The sequence below is a fragment of the Passer domesticus genome, chromosome 1, assembly GCF_036417665.1.
Source record: "Passer domesticus isolate bPasDom1 chromosome 1, bPasDom1.hap1, whole genome shotgun sequence".
NCBI classification, from domain to species: domain Eukaryota; kingdom Metazoa; phylum Chordata; class Aves; order Passeriformes; family Passeridae; genus Passer; species Passer domesticus.
In genome coordinates, this window is record NC_087474.1 from 15224062 (window position 1) to 15247274 (window position 23213).

Consider the following 23213-nt stretch of genomic DNA (forward strand, 5'->3'; position numbering starts at 1 on the left):
GTTGTGTACAGAAGACTGAGCTATTCATTTATTTCATGTCAGTTTCCAAACAGAAATAAAATAATCCAAATAGAGATAAAATAATTAGAGGATAAGCTGCAAGTCATCTCTCTGAATTGTTAGCATTGACATATGATAAAATAAATCTTTTCCATTAGAAGTTTCCTGGTGTACTAACTTTATACCTTAATCCTTGTATGGTACTTGCTTCCATCTCTGATTTCCTTCTATATTTAATGCAACATTTGCATCTTTTCTCTACTATACCAGAAATATATATCCTTCCACACAGAATTGGAGATCCTGACTATGTAAAGAATAGTAATACCTTCAAAGTGCAAGATATCTGTGGCATCCTTTGCAGGCAGTTTCCTGATTGGGATTGAGCACTGTGTGGCTGCTATTAATTTATGTAGATGATTCAATGATATAGATATATAGATATAGAGATATATGGATATATAGTGAGAAAATTTGGTGTTGTTTTTTATAACTCAGGCATTTTTTATTTCTTCCCAATGATTTCTACAATGGCAGCTTGCTTGTAATTTTTCACACATGCTGGTTATTCTGGATTATCTTTTCATCCTTTTTTTTTTCTAAATATGCAGTAAAGTATTTTGGTGCCTAATGGTGCTGTCTAAACATCTCTCCTCTGTAAAGATACAAATATAACTGCCTCTTTCTTGAACAATATTGCTATAACTGAATTTTAAAATACTACTTGATCTCAGTACTGAGGTAATACTTCTTATGTGTAAGACTCTGCAATTTGAAATGCCAGGGTAGAACTGCACATTGCTAAAACTTCCACTAAAAGCACTTTTTCAGAAACTAGGGGAATAGAGGACAACTACTGAAATTATACATTACATGGATTTTTTTCTTCATTTTTTCCCTGGGGTGTTTGATGAGTGCAAGCTATGTACACTCTTAGTGTAGCTATTCTCCTTTCATCTCTCTTGGCTGCCTGCTCTAATGCTAATCTGTGATCCCACAAAGAGTTCTTTGTGTGACACTGAGGCCAAGTGGCTCACTGAAACAAACCTACCAATAATACCCTTTCCGCTGACGCTGAATAGAAAGAAATATGTATAAAGCAGCAGCTCCAGCCACATTGAGGAAGTGCAGCAATTATTTCTATCTGAAGAGAATTTGGGGTTTTTCTTGTTCAAAGTTAACATTATTCAACAATTTACACGATCTTCCGAGGAGCAGTTTGTTTTATGAAGTGCTTGATTCAAAAGCAGCAATAAGTACATGACTTTAAAGGGTTATGTGTGTTCTGGCCTTTCTAAGCCTGTACTTGGGACTGCAAACTGTGTTTCAAATAGCTGTGAGAATGGAGTCCGTTTTCTTTTTGTGTTCTTTTGTGGAAGCTGTAATGGTTTTCTTCTGTGTTGTGGAGGTTCACAGATGAAATTGAATTTGTTAGTAGTATCATAAGCAAATTTTTATAACAATGTAATGCGGCATCCATTTTTCTGCACAGATATTTTCATTTTACTACCAACTAAAAGGTTATTTTCTGTATTTTAAAAATCTTAGAAGCTAATCAAACATTCTGATAGGGAAGCTATTTTGTAGTATGTGATTACATGTTTCTTTTTCATGCTTACTCTCACCATAATCTGTTTAAGAGTATTTCCCATAGAATAGAATTTTATCAGTATGATGTAGCGAAGTGATATTGTTTGTTTCAAAGGAATTAAAGGAATTATCTTAATAGAAGCAGATTCTTATTAATTAGTTCCTTACTTCCTAAAGGAAAAGTTACTACTGCAGGCACATTGCTAGTAGCAAAGTGTAAGTGCACTGTCCAAGAAATACAAATGATTATGAAAAATGAGTAAGAGAAGTCTACTCAACTCTGTTGATGTTGGAACAGCAATATTTGGTTATGATGCTTCTTTGAAAAACAGTACTTGTAATGTTCTCCCAACACACATCAGCCCAAACATAAACATTTGGAGAAATTCTACAAAGATGTAATTTGGGCTATTATAAAAATCACCCAAATGCATTGTGCCAATAAAAGGAACACTGCCAACTTGAGTCTGTATGAAAATTCCTATTTCCTCACAGAGGAACTTTCTACTAGAATCTTCAAATAAATTAAAAGAAAAAAAAAAGAAAAGGGAAAAAAGTTATAGAGGTTATTTTCTGTCCTCATATTTAGTAGAGTTTTGGGTGCAAACATTAAAATGCAAATGGCAATATCAGGCATTGTGTTTTTCTGTCCCATGTGTCTGCATATAAACTTTCAAGTTGCAATTTTAGCCTTATTATAGCTACAAGTGTGAGGCTTTCTCAAAGAACTTCATTAAGCCATCTGTGTATAGAGTTGTCCTGGTTTCTGCTAGGGTAGAGTTAATTATTTCTCAGTAGCTCTTAGAGTGCTATGTTTTGTCTGTCAAAATAATTTAAGTAAAGAGTCAGCGACTGGGGGTTTGAAAGTCAAGAGAGAGAAAGTTACTCTGTTTTATTAAAATTTACTTGTGGAATGACATCTCACCTTTTTCTGATATATTGTGGTTTCAGTTCTACAGGAGACTGTCATGGGTGTGATGAAAGATGAGACATCTAAAGTTGTCTGTGTATTTATTTCATAAGGGGAAAGAGAATGCCCATGCTGACACAAAAAAACCCAAAATGAAACCAGGTTTGAGAGGGAAGGGTCACAAAATGGGTATGTTTGAAGGTCAATTAGTGTTCAGTCCTGCAACAATATTATATAATGAGGAAGTGAGTTTTGCAGCAACCAGCCTAGAGTTAACCTATGGGTAGAAAATATGTTGCTGATGACCTATTCTTACATAGATTTTCCTTGTTATGGAAAGTTTAACATAACCATATGTATAAAACCACAGAGAGCATTTCTTTTCTAAGAATAACAAAGAAATGTAGTTGAAGTTGGAAATTCTTCTAATATTTAAAAAAATAGTAAAACCATTTGCTGTTTTAAATACATTAAGATGCTTTGATTGCACATTTTACTTATTTAAAACTGTACTGTATAAAGATAATTGTGCTCCATACTGCACACTGTTATTCCTTTGTTTTACATTTTGAATATTTTAGTTAAGTACTACCAATGCATTTTTGTTTTTGTACCATTCTTGGGTTAAGCCTTAAATGTCAAAATTCCCTGGTTGTGTATGTACAGCATTTTCCAATTTCTTTGTTTGCCTTGCTGTGCTTCTCGCAATTTTACACAGAAACCTTGGTTCAAACTTAGTGCTCTTACTGCTCTCTTTCCATTTTTCTATTTGTTTTCTCTAGACATTAGAATTTTTTGCATCTCTCATACCTACTTCTCTGTATTTGCTCTCATTTGATGCAGTTTTTACTCCCTGGTATCTGGATTTAGTTCTTCCAAATTTTAAGCATTTTTTATTAACAAGCATCAAAAGCGTACCATAAGAGAGATAAAAAAGAGTTTTTTGCTTGCTTCTGAAGCCTTTCAGAGAACCAGGGACCTCAGAGAGTTAGGAAGCACAGGAATCCAGACCTGGCTTGGTGAATCCATAAGTGACTGCTGTGCTTGCAGGGTATGTACAGAACCAGCTCATGCAGTGACTCTTGACACTGGCTGCCTTGTTAAGTGAACTGACCTCAGGAGTTCTTTGGGCCTCCTGCAGACACGTTGGAGATCTAAAATGACTGACATAGAAATTGCCCTGAGGTCTTTAATGTCTACAAATATAGGAGTCCAGTTTCTGTAAAACACACAGCAGTGGAAGCCGGGAAGCAAAGGGTGTATCTGTATCTCCCTCACGCAGAGGACTTGGGCCCTGAGTTCCATGCAAAGCAGCTGCCTGATAGCTTGGAGACCACAAGAAGCCAGAAAGCTTAGGAGCTCCTGGAGACCTGGATTTCCAGCTGTTTGGCAGCCCATCAGGCAAGAAGTCAAGGATTCTATGAAAACTAGAAGCCAAGGAGCCTGGCAGGCTACTCATCAGCCATCTGGCTGACAAGAGAAAAGATGAAGAGACATGTTGGTTATTTAGCCTGCCTTTCTGCCTGGTTTCTGTCAAAACTTTTCAAGAAGTCATTGTGTTCTTATGGAAGATTTTGATTCCATTCCATTAGCATTTTCTGATGGAATACTGTTCCACTGGAAAATATTTGACCAGCTTTTCTTGTAGCTTAGTTTATTAAGAGCTACACATGCTAGTCAACAGCTTGTTGTGTAGCTTCTTTACTTTTAAATCTGATTCACTAATTGGATTTTGAAAATCTAGAGAAGGTTTAAACGCTATCCTCCTCTGATTTTTTTTCCACCCTTCCTTTTTGTCCTTGTCACTCTTTTCCTCTCTTTACCCTCTCATTTGCCACTGGGATCTCCATAGGTCTTAAAGCAGGAAAAGAGCGTGGAGATCATTCTTTCATTTGCTACATAATATATACCAGAAGATTTCAAGCAATCATTTTATCAAATGATGAAACTTTTGGCTGAACTAAAACATATTTTATACTTCATGCTGCTTGTTCAGATTCTCAGTGGTCTGTAACGATGAGTGGTACAACATGATATGATTGCCTTCTTATATCCCACTCTGTTTCTGGAACCATACCAGACATGCAAAGACAAGCAATTACTGTTTTAGCAACTTCTTAGTTTGTGTTGTCACTGACTTGATTGTTTAACTACACCATCCTTGAAACATTCTAATATTGCTGTCAGCACTTCTACAATATTAAATTACATATTAGTGATGACTATCTCATAAACCTATTAATGATTATAAAAACTTTGCTTAGACACATTTGAATTCAATTAAATCCAAAAACAATTGAAGTAATGTTTTCTTCTAGTTATTCAGTGTTGTTTCTCACACATCCATTAATTAAATGCTCCTCAAAATAATCTAACATAATTGAGACAACTGTAGCATCAAACATAATTGAGACAAGTGTGGCATCAAAGGACTTTGATATTCATTGTTTCACTTCTTATGTGGGGAAAAAAAAAGGATTTTGGCAATTGCCCAGTAATGAACTTCAGGTATAACCTGCCAGACTGAAAAGTAAGGAAAATGACAGGACTACTAAAATTTGCATTAGTGACTAGGTAGACATTTTCCCCCTGACATTTTTAGAGAACTTGCATTGCATGCCTTCTTGGGCTGTATTCTTGGATAATTGACTTCACTTTGGTTTCTTGAAAGTGTCAAGAGCAATACAGTTGCCAAGTGTGTGATAATCAAATCCCTGAAGAGAGAGGAAGAAATTCTGAAGAGGAATTCTACTCTTACAGCCTATAGAGTAGCATTACTCTGCTTTGCTGCTTTGGCTTTAGTTGCTTCTTCAAGGTGAAGAGGACACAAAAATCCATGTTCATTGTCTGCTGTTGTTTTCCCAACACATTGCATTTTCTCACAGAAGAAAAGTTGTGAGATGTAGGGAAGTAGTTTAATCTTAGAAATACTTCTTCATCTGTTCTGGAACAGTGGAAGCCTCCATAACTGTATAGACAGGAATAAAATTAGCCTTAAAATATAAAGTAATTTTATCAATATTACCGTTGAATTATTTAATAAGAACAATGAATAATAACTTTCTTATATAAATTTTGTTTTTCTTTTTCACCAAGCAGCTGTAATATAGAAATTTCTTTCCATTTCTTTATTTTGAACTTTAAATTGATTTGTGCACTAGAATGAGAAGTTACTCAGTGGGAATAGCAAATGGAAAGGAAAAGTTTCCTTCATTAAAGAAAATGTAGTTTAAAGGTGACTCTTGATAACTAAAGTTTGTTTGCCCAGCCATACCCTCACTTCTTTGTGCAAAAGTAATTCAATTTGTCAAATTAGCTTTGAGTCCTTAAGCTTTTTAAGGTGTCCTGAGAGTGAAATATTACTTGTCTTTAGTGGAGAAATTTTATCTTTCAAGTGGAGTGTATTTTAAAGATAAACACAATGTATTTTTGTAATAACATGTTTAGCTTTAAATCTTTCAAATAAAGAAAACAGTTTGCACTTTGGAAGATATAAGATGGAAATTATGTTATGAAAGAAGCCAATAGTTCTTCTATGAACTTCCTATATGTCTCAACCTAAGACTGATGAACTTTATTTACATACTGAAAATAAACACAAAAACCATAGAATATGACGGTGAGAAAACGCAAAAATCCCAAATGTTCTCCTTATATAAGTACCACAAAGATCAAGTCCTGCAAATTCCATAATAGTTTCTGCTCTTGATTAGAAAAACTGCAAAGCTGGTCTGTCTCACAGTATTTTTGCTCTTGGCTGAAGCCAGTATAGATGTAAGTGAAAAGGGAAAGTTAACTGAATCTTGTTAATAGTCATGCAGGCCAGCAAGATACAAGTATGTAATAAGAGTAGGGGGATGAGGCTTTTATTGACACTGCAGGTAACTTTTCTGGCTCAGCATCTATGCCAGATAGGTGTGGTTTTACTGCTTGAGATTGCAAACTCCTCCCCTTGAATCCAACTTTAAAACAGTATTTCTCATACTTTCTGAGGATAAAAGCTTCACTCTGTGCTACTTAGAAGATGTGGTCACATGAAGTCATGAAAGATTCTGTCATCTCTTCCTTTCTTCTTTAGCCACTTGAAACATAATTTAACAATCCACATTTTCTCATGTGTCATCTCAGGTTAACTGTTGCATTAAAAGGTATAATAATTATGAAGATATAAAATGAAGATATCTCCTGTTAGTACAACAACACCTTCTTCCCCCTTTCAGTTTCTTTTTAACATTTTTATGACTTCTATGTCTTTGTGTTTGGCCTGTTACTTTGGTCAGTTCAGGAAATATTGTTAAAACAGATGCATTCAGCTTATCCTTACCATAATCCATAAACCATATCGTTACCGTATTTTGTGCACACAAATATATACAATAAAATTGTGATGTATTGCTTGTCAGTGATTTTATCAATGTTTTTCTTTATGAAGACAGTTTCTTAGGCTTTCTTCTTAACAGTTTTTTTCCTACCTAATTCTACCTGAACAGCCTTGTTAGGACAACCAATAAATAAGATTTTGTTACAATTGGTAAGGAAGTGGGACACGTGGATAAAGTATAGTACAGATAAATATGAAAGCTAAACACACATCTATAGCTGGAAATTACAAACCTTTTGAGTTGTCTGACAAAGTAAGTTGTTTGTCAATTAATTTAGAAGGTGAAATTTAAAGATTTTTTTTGTAATTGAAATAGAAAGTCAAGAAGTATTTCCAAAGACGTTATATATTTTTTTTTCTCTTACATTAATAACAGCAGATGAAATGAAAATAAAAATGCCTGAGAGTATTTGAAAACTAAAATCACAGAAGTTACTTTACACTATGATCAGTACCTGATCATTAATGCAAAGAACATAGATTCAGAAGAATTCAGTTGTGGCCTCTGCAATTACAGGCACAAATTAATTCTTTTTGAAATATTGAGGTATGGCAATTGAATATAATAAATACACATATTTCAGTTTAGAAATATATTATACAAAGCAAGTGTGTGGTTTTGCTTAAACGATATGAAAAACATTTTCTTTGTTGTTTAAGTTTCTCAGAAAAAAAAGAAATCTTGTACATAACATAATGGATTTTAAAGCTCTTATTTTGGTCCTTCTTTCCGCTCATTGTTCTTCAGATTTCTTGCTGTTTTGCTTTTCTCTTTGTCTTGCACAGACCACCAGACTACACCCACAGTCACATTTGGGAAATGTCCCTGACATGTGGTTTCTGCAGTTTCCCTCTGCTTTTCATCACTGGTAGAAAGCTCTGTCCTTGTGTTTACTTGGTTTCACAGATGATTATTGAAACTCTTTTCTTTGTCTTACTGCTGAATTGTTTATATGTTATTCCATGACTTTAGTGGGATGTGCTCCAGTACCAAATGTGGAAAGTATAAGCTTGTCAGAAGAGAAATTCAACAAATAGGGCTATAATCACCTGGAAAGAAAATATTTACAGGTATAAAATCTTGGTATTGGTTCTTTAGGATGAGATAAAGGCTATTTTATCTCTTCATGGAACATCTTTCTAAAGCAGGAATATGGAAGTATCTGAACCATGCAGAAACACAGAATAATGTTCAGGGCCCTTTCAAATCTTGGGCCTTGTACTGTTGCATTTACCTGTTGAACAGAAGAATTCTCATCTCTTGAGGCAATATTTATACACAAGGTAATGCTGTAGTGACCTTCAAAGTTTGGAAGTAAATATAAAATATTTCATTTTCTTTTCTTCTCACATGTCTGGTAATTTAACTTCTAGCCCTTGAATACATGTAGGTAAGAAATTTGTCTGTAGAAAGCTTTCTCAATAACCCATTATGTATTGCCTTGGGTTGAATTTTAAAATTTCAAGACAAACATGAAAGCTGATATGAGCAAACAGTGTTTTAATTCAGGTGATTGTCTGTAGATGCATTACATTGTGGTATGCATACACTAGCAATTACAGAGGAACATTTATGCAGGTGTATCCATGGGAAACTCTCTGTAAACCCACCTGCCTCTGCATGCAACTCACATTGTAATAAAGCAGCAGAGCATCACCCCTCCTTCTCTTTCTCTACTGCTTTTCTGAGCCACAAACCTGTATTGTCCTTCTTCTGAATTCAGATTCTATTTTAATTTCTAAAAGGACTTCTTTTATGTGTTGATTTTGGGGGTTTTTAGGACTTTTGCATTAAGTTTGCTCTTGAATGCTGCCCTTTTTCCACATGCTGTGTCTTCTGTTTTTTACCCTTACACAGTTTGGCTTTAAGCTCTCCCTTCCAGTCTCAAGATTTGTTCTGCCTGTAGCAAAAAATGTTTCATTCCCAATGGGCCTGCCCACTGCTTTTGCTTTCTGTGAGAAGGAAACATCACAGCTAAGAGTTCTGTTTGACATTTAGACCTAGAACTAAAAAAAGATGAATCTGCAGCATCTTATGAAATCTTCATTTACCAAGTCCATGATTTGATGGATTTGCTCAGCAAAACTAACACAATACAGTTGGACTCTACTCAGTTTATAAATCAGCCCCCCAAAAGAAATGAATGTAATCAAAACCATGCTTGGTCTTCAGGGTCACTCCTTAGCCCTAGGAAAGTTCATATAACCCATGTTTGCACTTACATGAAGTCCATAGAGTTTCAGGAGAAACTGAAATTAGTCTAGTAGTTTTTATTGAAAATTCTCCTATTGGCCTGTTGAAAGAAACAAATAAAAGTAATTCCACTTGCAGACCTTTCTTTCCATCCCTGCACATTTATCATCACTGAGGAGCACAAGCTGAAATTTATCCTGTGAGGTTACTGCCAGCCATTTGACCACTTGACTTGTTCCAATGTAATAAGAATTTGACACCAGACTGTCCAATGCTACCTCCAGATGTGCCACCATAACATCACTTCAAGAAGTCTGTTCTCAGGAAATTTCTAAATCAGAGAGAATACTTTCATACTGAATAACCCTTAATGGATTTTCTTTTTTTTCTTTGCATTTGCCTAACATGTAAATTTTTTGAGAGCCACTGCAATCCTACTCCAAGGACTTTCAACTTCTCAACTGTGCATTGTTTAAAAACAACTTTGATTCTGAACATGCCATCTATAATTTCATCTTATGATCCCAGTTCTTCTCCTAGAAGAGACATCCTGGTGTGCCTTTCCCACTCTACTCAAGGTTCTGTACATCTATATCACACTGTTCCTTCTTTTTCTTTTATTACCTTGAGTGTTCTAGTTGGTTAGTCATTCCTTCTGCAGAACAGTTCCCTACCAGTGATTATTCTTGTTGTTTTTCTCTAAACCTTTTTAAATGTTATGATAACTTTTTGAAAAATTGACCAGATCTGCCCACTGTATTCAAGATCCAGGTATGCTGTTTCTATTTCATTTTTATGGGCAAATTTAGACATTTTTCCAGGGTATTTTTTGTGTCCTTTATTCACATTCTACATTGATTTTTCATACTCTGAGGTGCACCGTGGTTCTCCCACAGTTGCTGTCATGACTTGTGTAACTTTCCCTCTTAAATATTCCTGAACACTCATTGGCATTGATACAAGAAAATTATCATTCCTTTGTCTTAGCTGTCAGACTAAATGTAGAAAACAGGAGACACTTTGAGAGCCTAAAGTGTCTGTTGCTGTGTTAGATGCCCTGAGGTGTGCAAGGCACCCATCTGGCCACTGATATTACTGATAAGTGAGACTTGCACCCTTCTAAAGTGACAGCTGGAGATTTTTATACCCTGTGGTATGAAAAATGATAGATACCTTTATTTAGGCACTGAATTTCTGGCTGTATGGTGGTATGTAAAACAGTCTAACTCTCACACATCAATCAAAAGAGCTCCAAGTTCCAAATAACCATATTCCTTGGTGAAGGCAACACAGCAATAGCTGCAGTTTTGAATGAATATGTCATGCCAATTCTCTTTTTTAAACATTTGCATATAAATACTGATTGAATATTTTAAAACTATGTTTCTTTTGATTCTCATTTAGAATTCTGGGGAGATGGTTCGATCATTTGTTGGCGGCTTGGAACTGATAGTCAATTTGCTAAAATCGAAGGATAAAGAAGTTTTAACAAGTGTATGTGCAGCCATTTCACATATAGCTAAAGATCAAGAAAACTTAGCTGTTATGACAGATCATGGAGTTGTTCCTCTGTTGTCCAAGCTAGCAAACACAGTAAGTAACATTTAAAGGTATCATAAAAAGCGTCAGAATTTCTTACTTCAGACTGCATTATGCCCAGCTGAAGGGTTATGACAAGAGCAGTAGATTTTGCAGCAGTTACAAGGAAGAGCTGTAGCATCATTCCTCTTTGGGATGTATATTGGACATCAAAACAGTCTGTGTCTGCTGCTAAAATTGGTTTGGAAGAGAAGCTTCATTTTAATAGTTACTGTTGCAGAATGTTCCTTTGAGAGGTGCAGCTGCTATATGAGAAAAGCACAAAGGGTTGAGAAAACAATTAATCCAAACATGTAGAAGAATCTCACTGATGGGGCTATATTTTACATTTTATTGCTATCTTATCTAATTTCCAGTCAGTCTAAAAGTACATTTGAAATAATATAAAAATTCACAGCACTTGCTATAAAAAGAATATTAAGGGACTTTAATAGCTCTGTGCCTTACAGCTCTCTCCAGTTTTAATTGTACTGCAATTAAATTGGGATGCCTTAAAGATGTGTGGGAATACAATTCTGCTTTCTGATGAATTTTTTGTTGTGTGTTGACTTTAATTTGTTATGTTTTTACCTTCCTCAGAACAATAACAAGTTAAGACGTCACTTAGCAGAGGCCATTGCCCACTGTTGCATGTGGGGCAGCAACAGAGTTGCCTTTGGAGAGACCAAGGCTGTGGCTCCTTTAGCACGTTACTTGAAGTCAAAGGATCCATTAGTTCATAGAGCTACAGCTCTGGCTTTATATCAACTTTCAGAGGATCCCAACAACTGTGTCATCATGCATGAAAATGGAGTGGTGAAGGTGAGGTGGAAGCTTTTTCTTACTGGGGGCTCAAACTATTGAAGAGGTTTGTCATGGTCAAAAAAAGACATCTTTAATTTGAAATAATTCTTGAATACTGCTGTGAACATCAAATTTTCTAAACTTTATCCTAAAAACGTTTGGTTAATTAGTGAATTAGGAAACAGGATTTTGATGTCAAAAATATGACAGCTAGGTGGGTTTTGACAATGGAAGGATGATGTGAACGTTCACCTTTAGAGTACTCAACTCTGACCTAGGCTGGTAGTGGCATGACATCAGCATTTTGTCATTCTCAAGTGACATTTGCTAAAGAAGTTGGGTTATCTTAATGGATTGTTGCCTAATATGGCAGTAAGCCACCTAGACATTGAGTGTAAGTGGAACAAATTAAGATACCATCATACAAAGGTTTAGTTTACCTGGAGCTGTTTTGGTGAATTCTGAATTTACTTATAAAATTCTTATTTTAGGAGTTAAGCATAATCACATTCTGCAAAGATCTTATCTTAGAACAAAATTTTCTTTCAAAAATATGTTTTTAGCTAAGTTTTGTCTTACTAGTTGAAGGCAGAAGAGTTACTATTTGACACAGGAGAGATGAGCATTATGGCTTTAGAGACAGAGACAGTAGGAGTTCTCAATTTTCATAAATTCCCTGAAAGATTCACTGTATGCAGACCTTTCATTTTTCTTCATGTTCAGCTAAATGTATTTACAGTAAGAGTTGACTTATAATGTGTTATTATTAATGTTGATTTATGCCTGCATTTATGATAGTGTACTTCATTGTGAGCAGTTTCAGTTCTGGCACTGAATTCAGTTAATGGTCCTGAATTATCATGTGTTCACCTGTGCGCTGTTGGCTTTAAAGGATCCTCTGATCAAAAATACTTAAATATTCAGTTTAAGGCCCAATACTTGAGCTTACTCAAATCTAAGTTACTGTTTCAGCACTGGAGAGTAACACTTTCCTATCACAGTCACATACATGGGCTATACAGCACAGAGGCATATATGCTGTACTACAGCATTAGCATTTGTTTGCTTTTTAATCTTGCTTTTTAATCTCTGTTCAACTGGCAGAATCCATTTTCTGAGCTTCTGTAATCTGTTTTCTTTCATTTTATTATGCAGATTTCAGGTTTTATAAGTTGCACCACATTGATTCTGATGATGCACATTTAGAGTCATTCTACCTTACTCTAGGTTCACCTTTGTTTTTCAGTCTTAATTAATGCATTTGGACTAATAAAAAACATTAATTTGTACTTCCAGATAAATAGGGATGTACAGAAAAATATAACAATTTTAAAATATTTTTTATTATTCACAATATTCTGGATTTTCCAGATGTGCTAGTCCAAGTGCTTTTGTCCTGTGTTGCCAGAGCTGAGCAGATCATGGAGCAAATCAACACATGCACCATGACAGCTCAGGGCACAGATGACCAATCCACCAACACTTAAGAGCTTGACTGCCTTGCTGGCACCAGTGGAATTGCCATCAAGAACCAATAACTGGAGTTTCAGAAAGGCTAGATGGGCATTCCCAGATGGCACGGGGCGTGGGTCTAGATTTAATTGCAGAAATGCACGAGTCTGTACAGGGCTGAGTCTTGCCTGGTCTGCTCAGTTGGTCTGCCCAGCACGAACGAGACAGCAGTTGCAGCACTCTGTCTGTGCCATTGCATATCTTTGCTCAGTGGTTCACAGTAATGACAGAATGCCTGGGTGTTTCCATTCTTCTAGCCTCTCCAGTGAATAGTTGACTGAAAGCATACTTTGTATTTATATAGAGGTTGTTATGTGCAGGTTATTCCAGGAACAATCATATTTTTTCTAGGAAACTTATTTGGATTAGTTTGATTTTTTTACATCTTTTACCAGATATCTGGTGTTTCAGTGATCATGCACAGTTGGATTAATGTCGCAGCCTCTGTAGTTGCAAATGGGTTGCCTAATCCCAGGTGTTCTCCAGCACATGTTCATGTGCTGTGTTCACATACAAAGAATGTGTGATGCTTCAGGGAAACATTTAGCCTGTGTGAATGACACAGTTGCTGAGTGCTTTAACAGTCGGTCAGAGACTTTCTCAAAGCATTAGACTTTCTGACCATTCCCTATTCAATGTGTATATACATGTTTTTGTCCAGGAAACTAGTAATAAAATTATAAACAGAAAATAATTCCAATCAGAATGTTGTATTTCACATTTTGCTACTGCTTCAAACATTTTTTGCGAATCACAAAACAACAGTGATACAGAACCAGTGTTGGATATTTTCACCTATTTGTAACTGCACCCAAAATGCATTTAATTTTGTCAAGTGGGTCTATATGATAGAAATTGTAGGAAGTCACTGGTGTATGTCAGCTGCCATGTGAAATTCCAAGGAGACAGGGATTTTGGAGGAAGTTTAGAAAGGCAGTTTATGAAGTTATTCTTTTATGTTCAGTTCAACAATCAATGTTCTTATGACCGGGAATGGAACAATGGTTATGACCTGTGACAGATGAATAAATGTTTTCTTTCTACCAAACACCAGAACATATTTCCTCTTTCTCAAGTAAAAACTCATGGCTGTGCTGGAAAATAGATTTGCATTTTCAAAGATGCAGTAATGACTTGTGGGACACTAGACAGCAAGATAAATTGATAGACATCAGAGTGAGGAACAGGTGTCAATTTGCATTCAAGATTGGAGACAGTTATCCAGAAACCAAGGAAGAAGAGAAACCCCGTGGGGGTTTGGCAGTTTACAGCTGAGATAAACAGGAATATCAGGCAACATTCTTTATACTTCGAGTCTGTGACCATTATAGAGAAAATAAGAGAAGAGAAATAGGAAAGTTCACAGGCAACTGAAAGCAGCACCAAGCCATCACCACTCATGGAAACAGTAGAACATTTCCCTTAAAGCTATTGCAGAGAAACAATGATGTCCACCTGTATTTGCCTGCTGCTGAAAACTTAGAACAATCAAGCTCGTTCATGAAAAAGAAGTCTAACTGTGAGCTAAAGAGTACAGGTTTATTACAAGGGAGGCCCTTGTAAGACAAATTGTAAAAGGACTGGGGAGGAAATGGGAGACTAAGGAAGTGCAGTTACTTTAGTAGTGAAAAGATGAGTGTAAACATGTTTTAAAGGAAGAAGTAAAGTCATCAGAAGATGCCAAAAAGTAATTAAGTCATTTTCCTACAGACCATGTCAAGATAATACAATGCTACTCTGTGCTACAGTCACTCTTTTTCTTGCTTATGTTGGCAAGGTGTAGATTTGGATTGTTTCTGAAGTGAGTGAGTGAGGATGGGGGTGTGATAGGACAGGCACCCATGCAACTGCTCATAATATACCTTCTGAAAGGCTTCAGGTATTAAAAAAATTCAAAGTATATACGTGTGAAAAACATGCAGCTGATTATTCCTGGTCATTCTTCCTTCGCAAATGATGGAAGGTGAAAGATAATCTCTTACGGAAGTTAATTTCTGCTATTGCAGAAGTTAATTTCTGACTTTGTAAGTGATATAAAGGATTTGGTTTTGTGGATGATAGTGATGATGATGATGATGATGATGATGATGATGATGATGATGATGATGATGATGATGATGATGATGATGATGATGATGATGATGATTTCTGTGTAAAAAAGGTCTAGGAAGCTTGAATGGCTTCATCATCTACAGGGTTGAGGCCAGTCTTTTATTATGATGCTAATGAGACTGAGAAGTCTCTGAGGAGATTATTAAAGTAATGAAAAAAGTAAGAACAAGAGAAAATAAGCAGCCAAAGTCAGGCTGTGGAAGAACAAAATTAATCAAATTAGTAATTCATCTTAACTTTAAATGTTTACACAGTGCACATGCCAAACTGAAATAGTCATCCCAATTCTAATAGTCAAGGAAGAAGAATAGATTTTTAGCGTTTCATCTCTTTTAATTTGGACATTTATGCAAAGATAAGGCACCTTGGTTTCTACTGGCAAAATTTTCTGGTCTCCTTTGGCTGTAAAGACAGTGTAGGTTCAAAGGTTAGAGCTGCACATCTATGCTGTAGGTATCTATGTTTAATGGGGTGAATCCCTTCCAAGGCAGTGGAGAACTTCTAAAAATGAGCATACAGTCCATTTCATTATTAGATAGGAATGACAGAATTCTGAATAACAGTGCAATAAGAAAGAGCTATTAAAAATACTAATTTTTCTTTTCCTAGAAGAATACAGATGAGTTGAATTTATATGCTATGATGGTGATGAAACTCAATCTGCCCAGCTGTAACTGAAGAACACTTTGAGTATGATCTAATAATGCCAGATGTTTTAAATTAGTGGATCTAACTAACTTGAATCCAAGGATTTTGAAAGAGATCTTTGGAGTATTAAGGATGGATTCCTTTCATCTAACTTTGGCCACTTTTAGGAATGGAGTATAAAGTAGTCTAAACTAAGACACCTTCTGTAGGCAATGGAAAGAGAGAGACACCTGCAGACTTATCCCAGCTGAAAATAGATGCCCAAGATATTTGCAAGGAATAGACTCATGAAAGTGCCTAATTTTCTCCACTGAATGTAGAAAGAACCTAGGTGACTAGCTCAGACTAAACAGCTAGCTTTCAGACAGCTGAATTTAAATTAATATCCTCCTGGATGTTGATTTTCAGCAAGCTTGTGGTACAGGGGAAGTTGCAGGGCTGGAAGAGAGGTAATATGCCAATATTTCAAAAGGCCAAATAAGATTATAGTCTGGTAAACTGGACACTATTCTCACATGACATACTTGTAGGTCTGTACATTATAATACTGGAAGGATCATTTTAATGACTGAGTCTGACTAGCCTTGCTCATGCAAACCAGAGACATTGCTTCATTTTTTTCTGTTTGGAATAGAGTATATCTTTTAGAAAAACACTGACTCTTTACTTAAAAAATTCCAGCAATGGAAAATCCACCAGAGACATCATAACTTGTTCCAGTAGTTAAATACCTTCCCCATAAAAACATTTGCACCTTATTTGTAGCCTAAGGTTTGTCTAGCTTTATCTTATGCAATTACATGTATGATGCTTTTGCTTGGTAAACTGACAAGCCCTGCATAACTTCCATTCTCATATACATTCTTCTTGAAAAAAATTAAATTGCTTGTCTCATTGTCATATTTTTAATTAGCTAGGCAAGTGTAATCGCTGATGGAATTTCTGTCTTTTGAATTCTTTAACTATATTTGTGTGTCAGTTCTGAATTTTTTATTTTTGAACTTCCTTTTTGGACTAAATTACGACATACTTCAGAATAAAATTCAGTATTCCAGTAATATCTGTATGAATACTTAAATCAGGTAAAATAACTTCCCTTTTTCTATGTAAGCTCTGTTAGAACATCAGAGATTTTCTTTATTCTGTTTGGCCACAGTATTTCCCTCAAAGTTTGTATTTGGTCAATTTTCTACTTTGATTTTCATGTCTTTCTGGAAATGGATCCACAGGTTAAACCTTCATGCACAGGAGTAAAAAAATCACCAGTGAATTTAGACATTGTGATGTAAGATTTTAATTTTTGTCAAAATACTTTATAAATGTCAAATGACTTAGCTCTCATTTTCGAAAGAATAATTCACAATTCAAAAGCAGCCACAAGATATTCAGAGACCAACACAGTAACTCTTTATGCCTTTAAATGCCTTTAAAACAAAATATTGCCTTTCCACAGTAGAGGACTGCAGCTTTGGCAGAGATAAGATTCGTTAGAAAACTGAAGGAGTTTACTGGCTGAGAAAGTGGTAAATACTTTTGAATTATAGAGTTTATTAAGGTCTGTGAAAAGAATACCAGTGGCTTGGATTGTAAAGGGTGAAGCTAAAAAATGCCTGTTCTGCCTGCCAAGAAAATTCTACCTTTACAGGTACCCAAGCAGATGGTACAGAAATATTATAAAACATTTAAGGAGATCGTCCCATTGAGGTGATTTCCAGTATCTTATACAAGGATCCCTTGATGTTTTGACTTTAAATTTCTGCCTGAATTCTGAACTAATTAGCTAAGAAATAGTAAAGTTATTAATTTTTTATTTATTTTTTTCTGTGTACTGTGATGATTCTTAAAGGTACTGATCACAGATAAGGGGTTCACTTTGCTAGGGAATGATGTGTACTTGCATGAGAAGCAGATGACTCCAGAAAACTTTCAATTTAAATGTAACACACAAGAACATGGAGATGAACAAACAGAACTGCTAGAAAAATGTTTATGTGTTCATATTTGATACTTTAAGCAAACCAGGATACATTTTTAAAACTGCTAATTCATAACTGCCACTCAGTCATCTTAAGTAAAATACAAATAATGAATACTGACTGTAAACTTTTTGTAAAAATCAAGAACCACTGGAGAGGAGCCAGTCACCCAGACTTTAAGGCACTCACACCATATGGGAACCATAACTGGTGCTGTTGTCAGGGTTTTGCATGTGTGTGCCTGTGCTGAAGGCTACATGAAGTCGAAGTAAATTAGTCTCTGTTTAGCTTTGCATTGTTCTGAACAGCTTTTATTTTCCAAATTAATTTAAAGATGTATTTCTGTGCTGCACTATGAAAAAGTTAATTTTCTCCTGTTCTTGTTCCATTGTACATATAGAACTAATTATTTTGGGCTAATGATTAATGTACATACCTGAAATGCAGGTGATCAGAGGTTTTGTTCATGTTCTGATATTTTTTACTGTTGAAAGTGTCTCTCCAGCCTACCCATGCATAGAACTGACTTTTAGCCTTACTCTATGGTCTGGTTTATTCTATTATTTGCCCAACATGGAAGTGCTCTTATGTTTTCTTATGTTAAAAAATACTAATGGATGTCTTCTGGAATATCAGGTGTGGTAGCTTATAAGAACATCACCAGGAATGCTGAAAAGTAAATTTCAACTGCTTGGTACAATAAAGTTGGCAAAGAAGACACTCATGCCCTAAGAATCAAACTTGATTTGTATAATCATACCTTTTAGGGTTTTTTTAATTGTCTTTTCATCAGGGTATAGCCTCAAGAAATGCATGGAAAGGGAGGTGGGGAGAGCATGGATGTGTTAAGCTGGGGCTTGTTGGTAGATTGGTTTTGGTTTATTTGGCAAAGAAGGCATAACAGCTATAATCTATCTTCTGAATCCTGTGTGGAGATAATAGGAGGTATCTGTGCTTTTTGAGTTCAGTTCTTAGTGGCAGAAAGGTTAGGCTCTTCTATTCCCTTGTGATATTGCAAGATATAAAATCCGTTTATTTAACCACGATTTCTGAAAGTTATTGTGAAATGTAGATTTCATATTTGGAAGGTTTTTATAATGACTGTGTTAAAAAATACAGCTTCTGTAATTTATTGTGCAGAGCTTCCAGAAAACTGGTCATTGTTTGCTAAAGTCATAAATTCCTACAAGAAGTTTTGGCTAACTTTTTTATATTCAAAGACTTTCATAAGACCATCTTTGTGAAATAAATAGATGTGAATTACAAAATGTGGAAGACAATTACTAGTAATTTCTACTGAAAACATTCTAAACCCAACCTGTTATCACATACTATATTTATCTGGAGTATAGAAAATGAAATGGAAAAGCACTGGCACCCACTTCTTTAGGAGAATTTGGCAGCAGGTTTGATTGTTTTCTTGTGGGGTCCTTTGGTGAGGACAATAAATACACAATATGGAGTTTTACATTATAAAGCAAGGTTTAATATATCTTCATAAATCAATCCAAAGTATTTAATGTAATATCTATGCAGTAATACTTTTGGGGTATAGTAGTATTTATTTGCAATGTACATTTTTTTGTTGTAATTTTATGTTTAGGAAAACCCCCTTTGTAACTGTAGTGGTTTGCTCTGCTCAGGCTCCACAGTTCAGGCTGGAGATACGGCGTGTCTGGCACATACTCCAAGCTGATGCCTGTTGCTTTTTATAACAGTTGTTACAGTTCTTGGACATCAAGAAAGAGGGCACTAGATTCCAAAATTTCTGCATGTCTGTTGTCTACCAAAAATATGCTAAATCCCTTTACCCACAAATGTATCAATCACATCACATCACACTTACATCTTGGATATAAGAGATTCCATAAACTAAGTCACATACTATCGTGTTTTGTTCCATTTCAGAAGGAGTAATGTAAATTGACAGTGTTACACCAGTTTCCATTGCGTTGGCAACTGCCAGGTTGCTTTAAACATTTTGCTTACAGCTTTAGCTTCAGAAAGCAGGAGCCAGTAGCTCTTCTACCTTCATAATGAGCAAAATGTCACCATTCATAAAGTAAGGGTACTTTTATGTAAAACATTTTGCTTTTGCACCATTGGCAAAGGTAATGAAGTTTGGCTTTAGTATAGATTAAGCCTCAGACTTTAGATTACTTTTTCAAAATTTCACATTACTGAAGTTTATGATATGTAACAAGTGTTCTGTTAAAATCTGGCTGATTGTGGATGGGAGAAAACAGCAGCCTAAGGGAGATCAGCTTATTTTTGCCCAAACTCTGTGCTTCAGGAGATCTCTAATTTTGTAACATTTGGATAACAAACCTAGAGGCTGGCATAAAGCTCCTCTTGGCACATTTTAAACATCTTTTAGTCTTATAAAAAGAAGCTTGTCCCACTAAGCTGTACATTTGTTGGAGCTGTTTAACAGTAGCTGTGCCCTGCAGCTCTTTTAGTGATAAATGAGCCATTTCAAATAAGGGCAATTGCAGCCAACTGTGCAGAAGGAATCATTAAAAAAATTTAAATAGACATTTTTGAAGCTTCAAAATGCACAAACAAAGTATGTTAAATCAAAATATATGCTGCTCCTTTTAATGGAAAAGATTGCTACTGGCTAAGTCTGCCAGCTTCAATAGGTGTGCCAAAAAGCCAAGGAATCTGGCAGAATCTGCAGATAGCAGTTCCATCTTTCATCTATATTTCTTTTCTGTATTTATCTTGCTTTAGAAAATGCAGAGAATGTCTTTTCCTTCTGACTTGGCGCTATTTCCAAACCACAGAAATACACAGAGCAGCTTCTTGCAATTGTTTAGCTCCCTGCACCAGTCTTATCCTTGTGACTGTGTGAATCATTTCTTTCTAATTTGGCAATCATAAGAAAGAAGAGCATTAAAATATTTTTATGTTTATGGAATAGTATCTTAGCTGAACTGTCAGATATAAAATTAGTTTTTTAATTAAGAGATACTGGGTTTAATGTGTAAAGACAGAATGCCAGGTAATTATTTTTGACATTCAGCTGATCAAAAATAGTTTCCTTGTATGTAAGGAGCTATTCAAAGAATCTGAACATAAAAAATACCAAGAACAAAGCTCTTCCTGTAGAATCAATCACTCAGTTCAGTTTGGCTTCAAGCCCTACTCATTGTAATCTTTCTTATGTTGCCATTGCAAAGCACACTCTCTGGTATCTTTTAAGTGATAAGGACAACTTATTGATACCACTTTCAAGGGAAAGATGCTAAGGAAAAGCCCATTTGCAGTGTGTGGATTAGGGAATGGACTCTAATATTAATTCCTGGTCACTGTTCTCTACTTTGGCTGCCAGGCAGCACGAGCCTGATGAGAATTCTGTCCTGACTTGAGTGAGGGCAGGGACAGGATATGAATTGCTGATGCAATTATGCTCATTTTACAATCAATTGCATTTGAAAGCTAAAATGTATCTTCTCCTGGACTATAAGTGAAGGTTCATGTGATTTAATTTCATTGAAAATTTGATTTTAATTAATTTTGCTTTTATCTCTAAGAGTAATTATTGGCTGTATTTGTCAGCTACTAGTCAGTGCAGAATTTCTTGCCATGGTTTATGATAATTCTTCACCTCTGGAAGATTTGAAGAAAAGAATGTAATGTTAAAGTGAGAGAATATTATTAGCCAGTAACACTTTTTAATTAGAGTCTGATACACTGTAAATTACGTGTTACCTTTTGATTTAGGGGAGCTGTAAAGCTAGATAGAAGGTGCCTTTAGGCTGATTCTAGTCTACTCATTGCATTTGTATTGAAGGTATAGATAAAAATAAAAAAACTTTTCCATGACATTGGATTGATAAAGCAGCAACTCCTAAACGTGCTTCCATACTGCTGTACAGGTATGACAGTTCCAAATACTAGGATAAGATACATAATTAGGTCTCTGTGGAAATAGAAAAAAGTTTAAAATATCAAAAAGTTCTTTAGAACACCTAAAATCGAAATTGCCTCTCTAAAGGTCCTGTCCTTCACCCATTCTTGTCTACTGTCCACCCTGACCACAGGTATGTGGGATGATTCCAGGTTTATTTGCTCTTGGTATCTCTTTCATTGTATCTGTACAATCTGCACAAATACAACATTCATTAGACTGGATTCACTACTTCTCAGAATTCCAGAGAGACATGATTGTTGGACTCCAGAGGCATTATAGGCTCAGGGAGTGTGTATATTGAAAAAAAGCCCATCATACTTTGGCACTGGGTTTGCTGAACATTCATGGTGTAGAGAATATTTTATTAGTCTTTTGCTTCTCAAAGCATTTTGTCTTTCCATCAGTTGATTACTCCATTGGTGTGCAATATTCCTGTTGCTGTTTGGAAAGGTGGAATTGACCATGCTTGGATTTTAAGAAAGCATTGAGCAACACCCTTCACCAAAAACTGTTAAAGAAGTTAAAATACGATGTGATGAGAAGGGAGAGTCCTAAAGAGGATAAATAACTGTTTAAAACTCAGGAATCAAAGTTTAGAAATTAGGATGAAGTTTTGGAGCCAAAAGATCTTCATAATTGGTAATGGGAAGGGCAGTAAATGGTGATGTCACAAACTGCTGGCAATACTCTGTGACACTGTGATGAGTGCAGACAGAGACAATTGCAGACTGCAGTTCACGGTGCAGAACCGTAGAGGTCAAATGTCCTGTGCAAATACATCACAGCTCAGTGCAAAGTTTTCCCCTTTCATAGACTTACTACACTGAACAGTTTTGCACACTACATGTACATCAGATGCAGAGTGCCAGTAACTATTGGTTAGGACTGAAAATGTTTGGCTGAAGCAATGAAGTCCTTGCAAACAATTTGGACAGAAAAATTTTCAGTGTAAGATACAGTTAGGGACACTATGAAGCCCTGACTTGGCTTCTGATTGATCAGGCTGTTTCTGTTAATCTTTCTGCTCTTGGTCTCATAATCCAAGAATCCTCATGAAATTTGCAGTTATATGTAGGTGTTATTTATCCTTAAATTTTTGTTGACATCCTGGAGTGTAGGGGGAGAAACTGATTGTCTGTTTAATTCTTCTGCATCAGAAATGCATATGAGGGAATTGTATTTTGAGAAACCACTCTTTCACAAAATTTACAATATTCTGCATAAAGATACTTCTGTTCAGAGAAGGATGTTAAGTTCCTTAATTGTCATCATGAGTCAAACCCATGATGTGCTGTTTAAATGAGAAAGTAGCCTGTTTGAGTGGGGAGCTGATGAAGCAGAGAGCACATTCCCCATGTGGGAGCAGTACTTTCTCTTAAATCATTTCCACATACTGTTTTATTTAGGTGACAGCATGCCTCAGACATACTCACCCAAGATTGCCCAACACGTGGTCAGTAATATTCTTGTGCTTGCACTAGCATTGTGAAATGATATCTTGGGTAGCTGGTTAGCTCCAACCATTTCATCCTACCTGAGAGACAAAGGAACCACCACAACAGGTTTGATCATTATTCTTTTTACCTTTTGCA

General features: G+C 35.7%; 1 protein-coding gene across 6 annotated transcripts in view; it reads left to right on the forward strand.

Annotated features, from left to right (window-relative positions):
- Positions 1–23213, forward strand: part of ODAD2 (outer dynein arm docking complex subunit 2) — a 67804-nt gene that overhangs the window by 34582 nt on the left and 10009 nt on the right. For all 6 annotated transcript variants that reach the window (XM_064405248.1, XM_064405179.1, XM_064405401.1 and 3 more), the window contains 2 exons: positions 10480–10668; positions 11254–11475. In XM_064405248.1, the coding sequence (XP_064261318.1) occupies positions 10480–10668; positions 11254–11475 (411 nt within the window). The remainder of the gene's footprint in view (positions 1–10479; positions 10669–11253; positions 11476–23213) is intronic.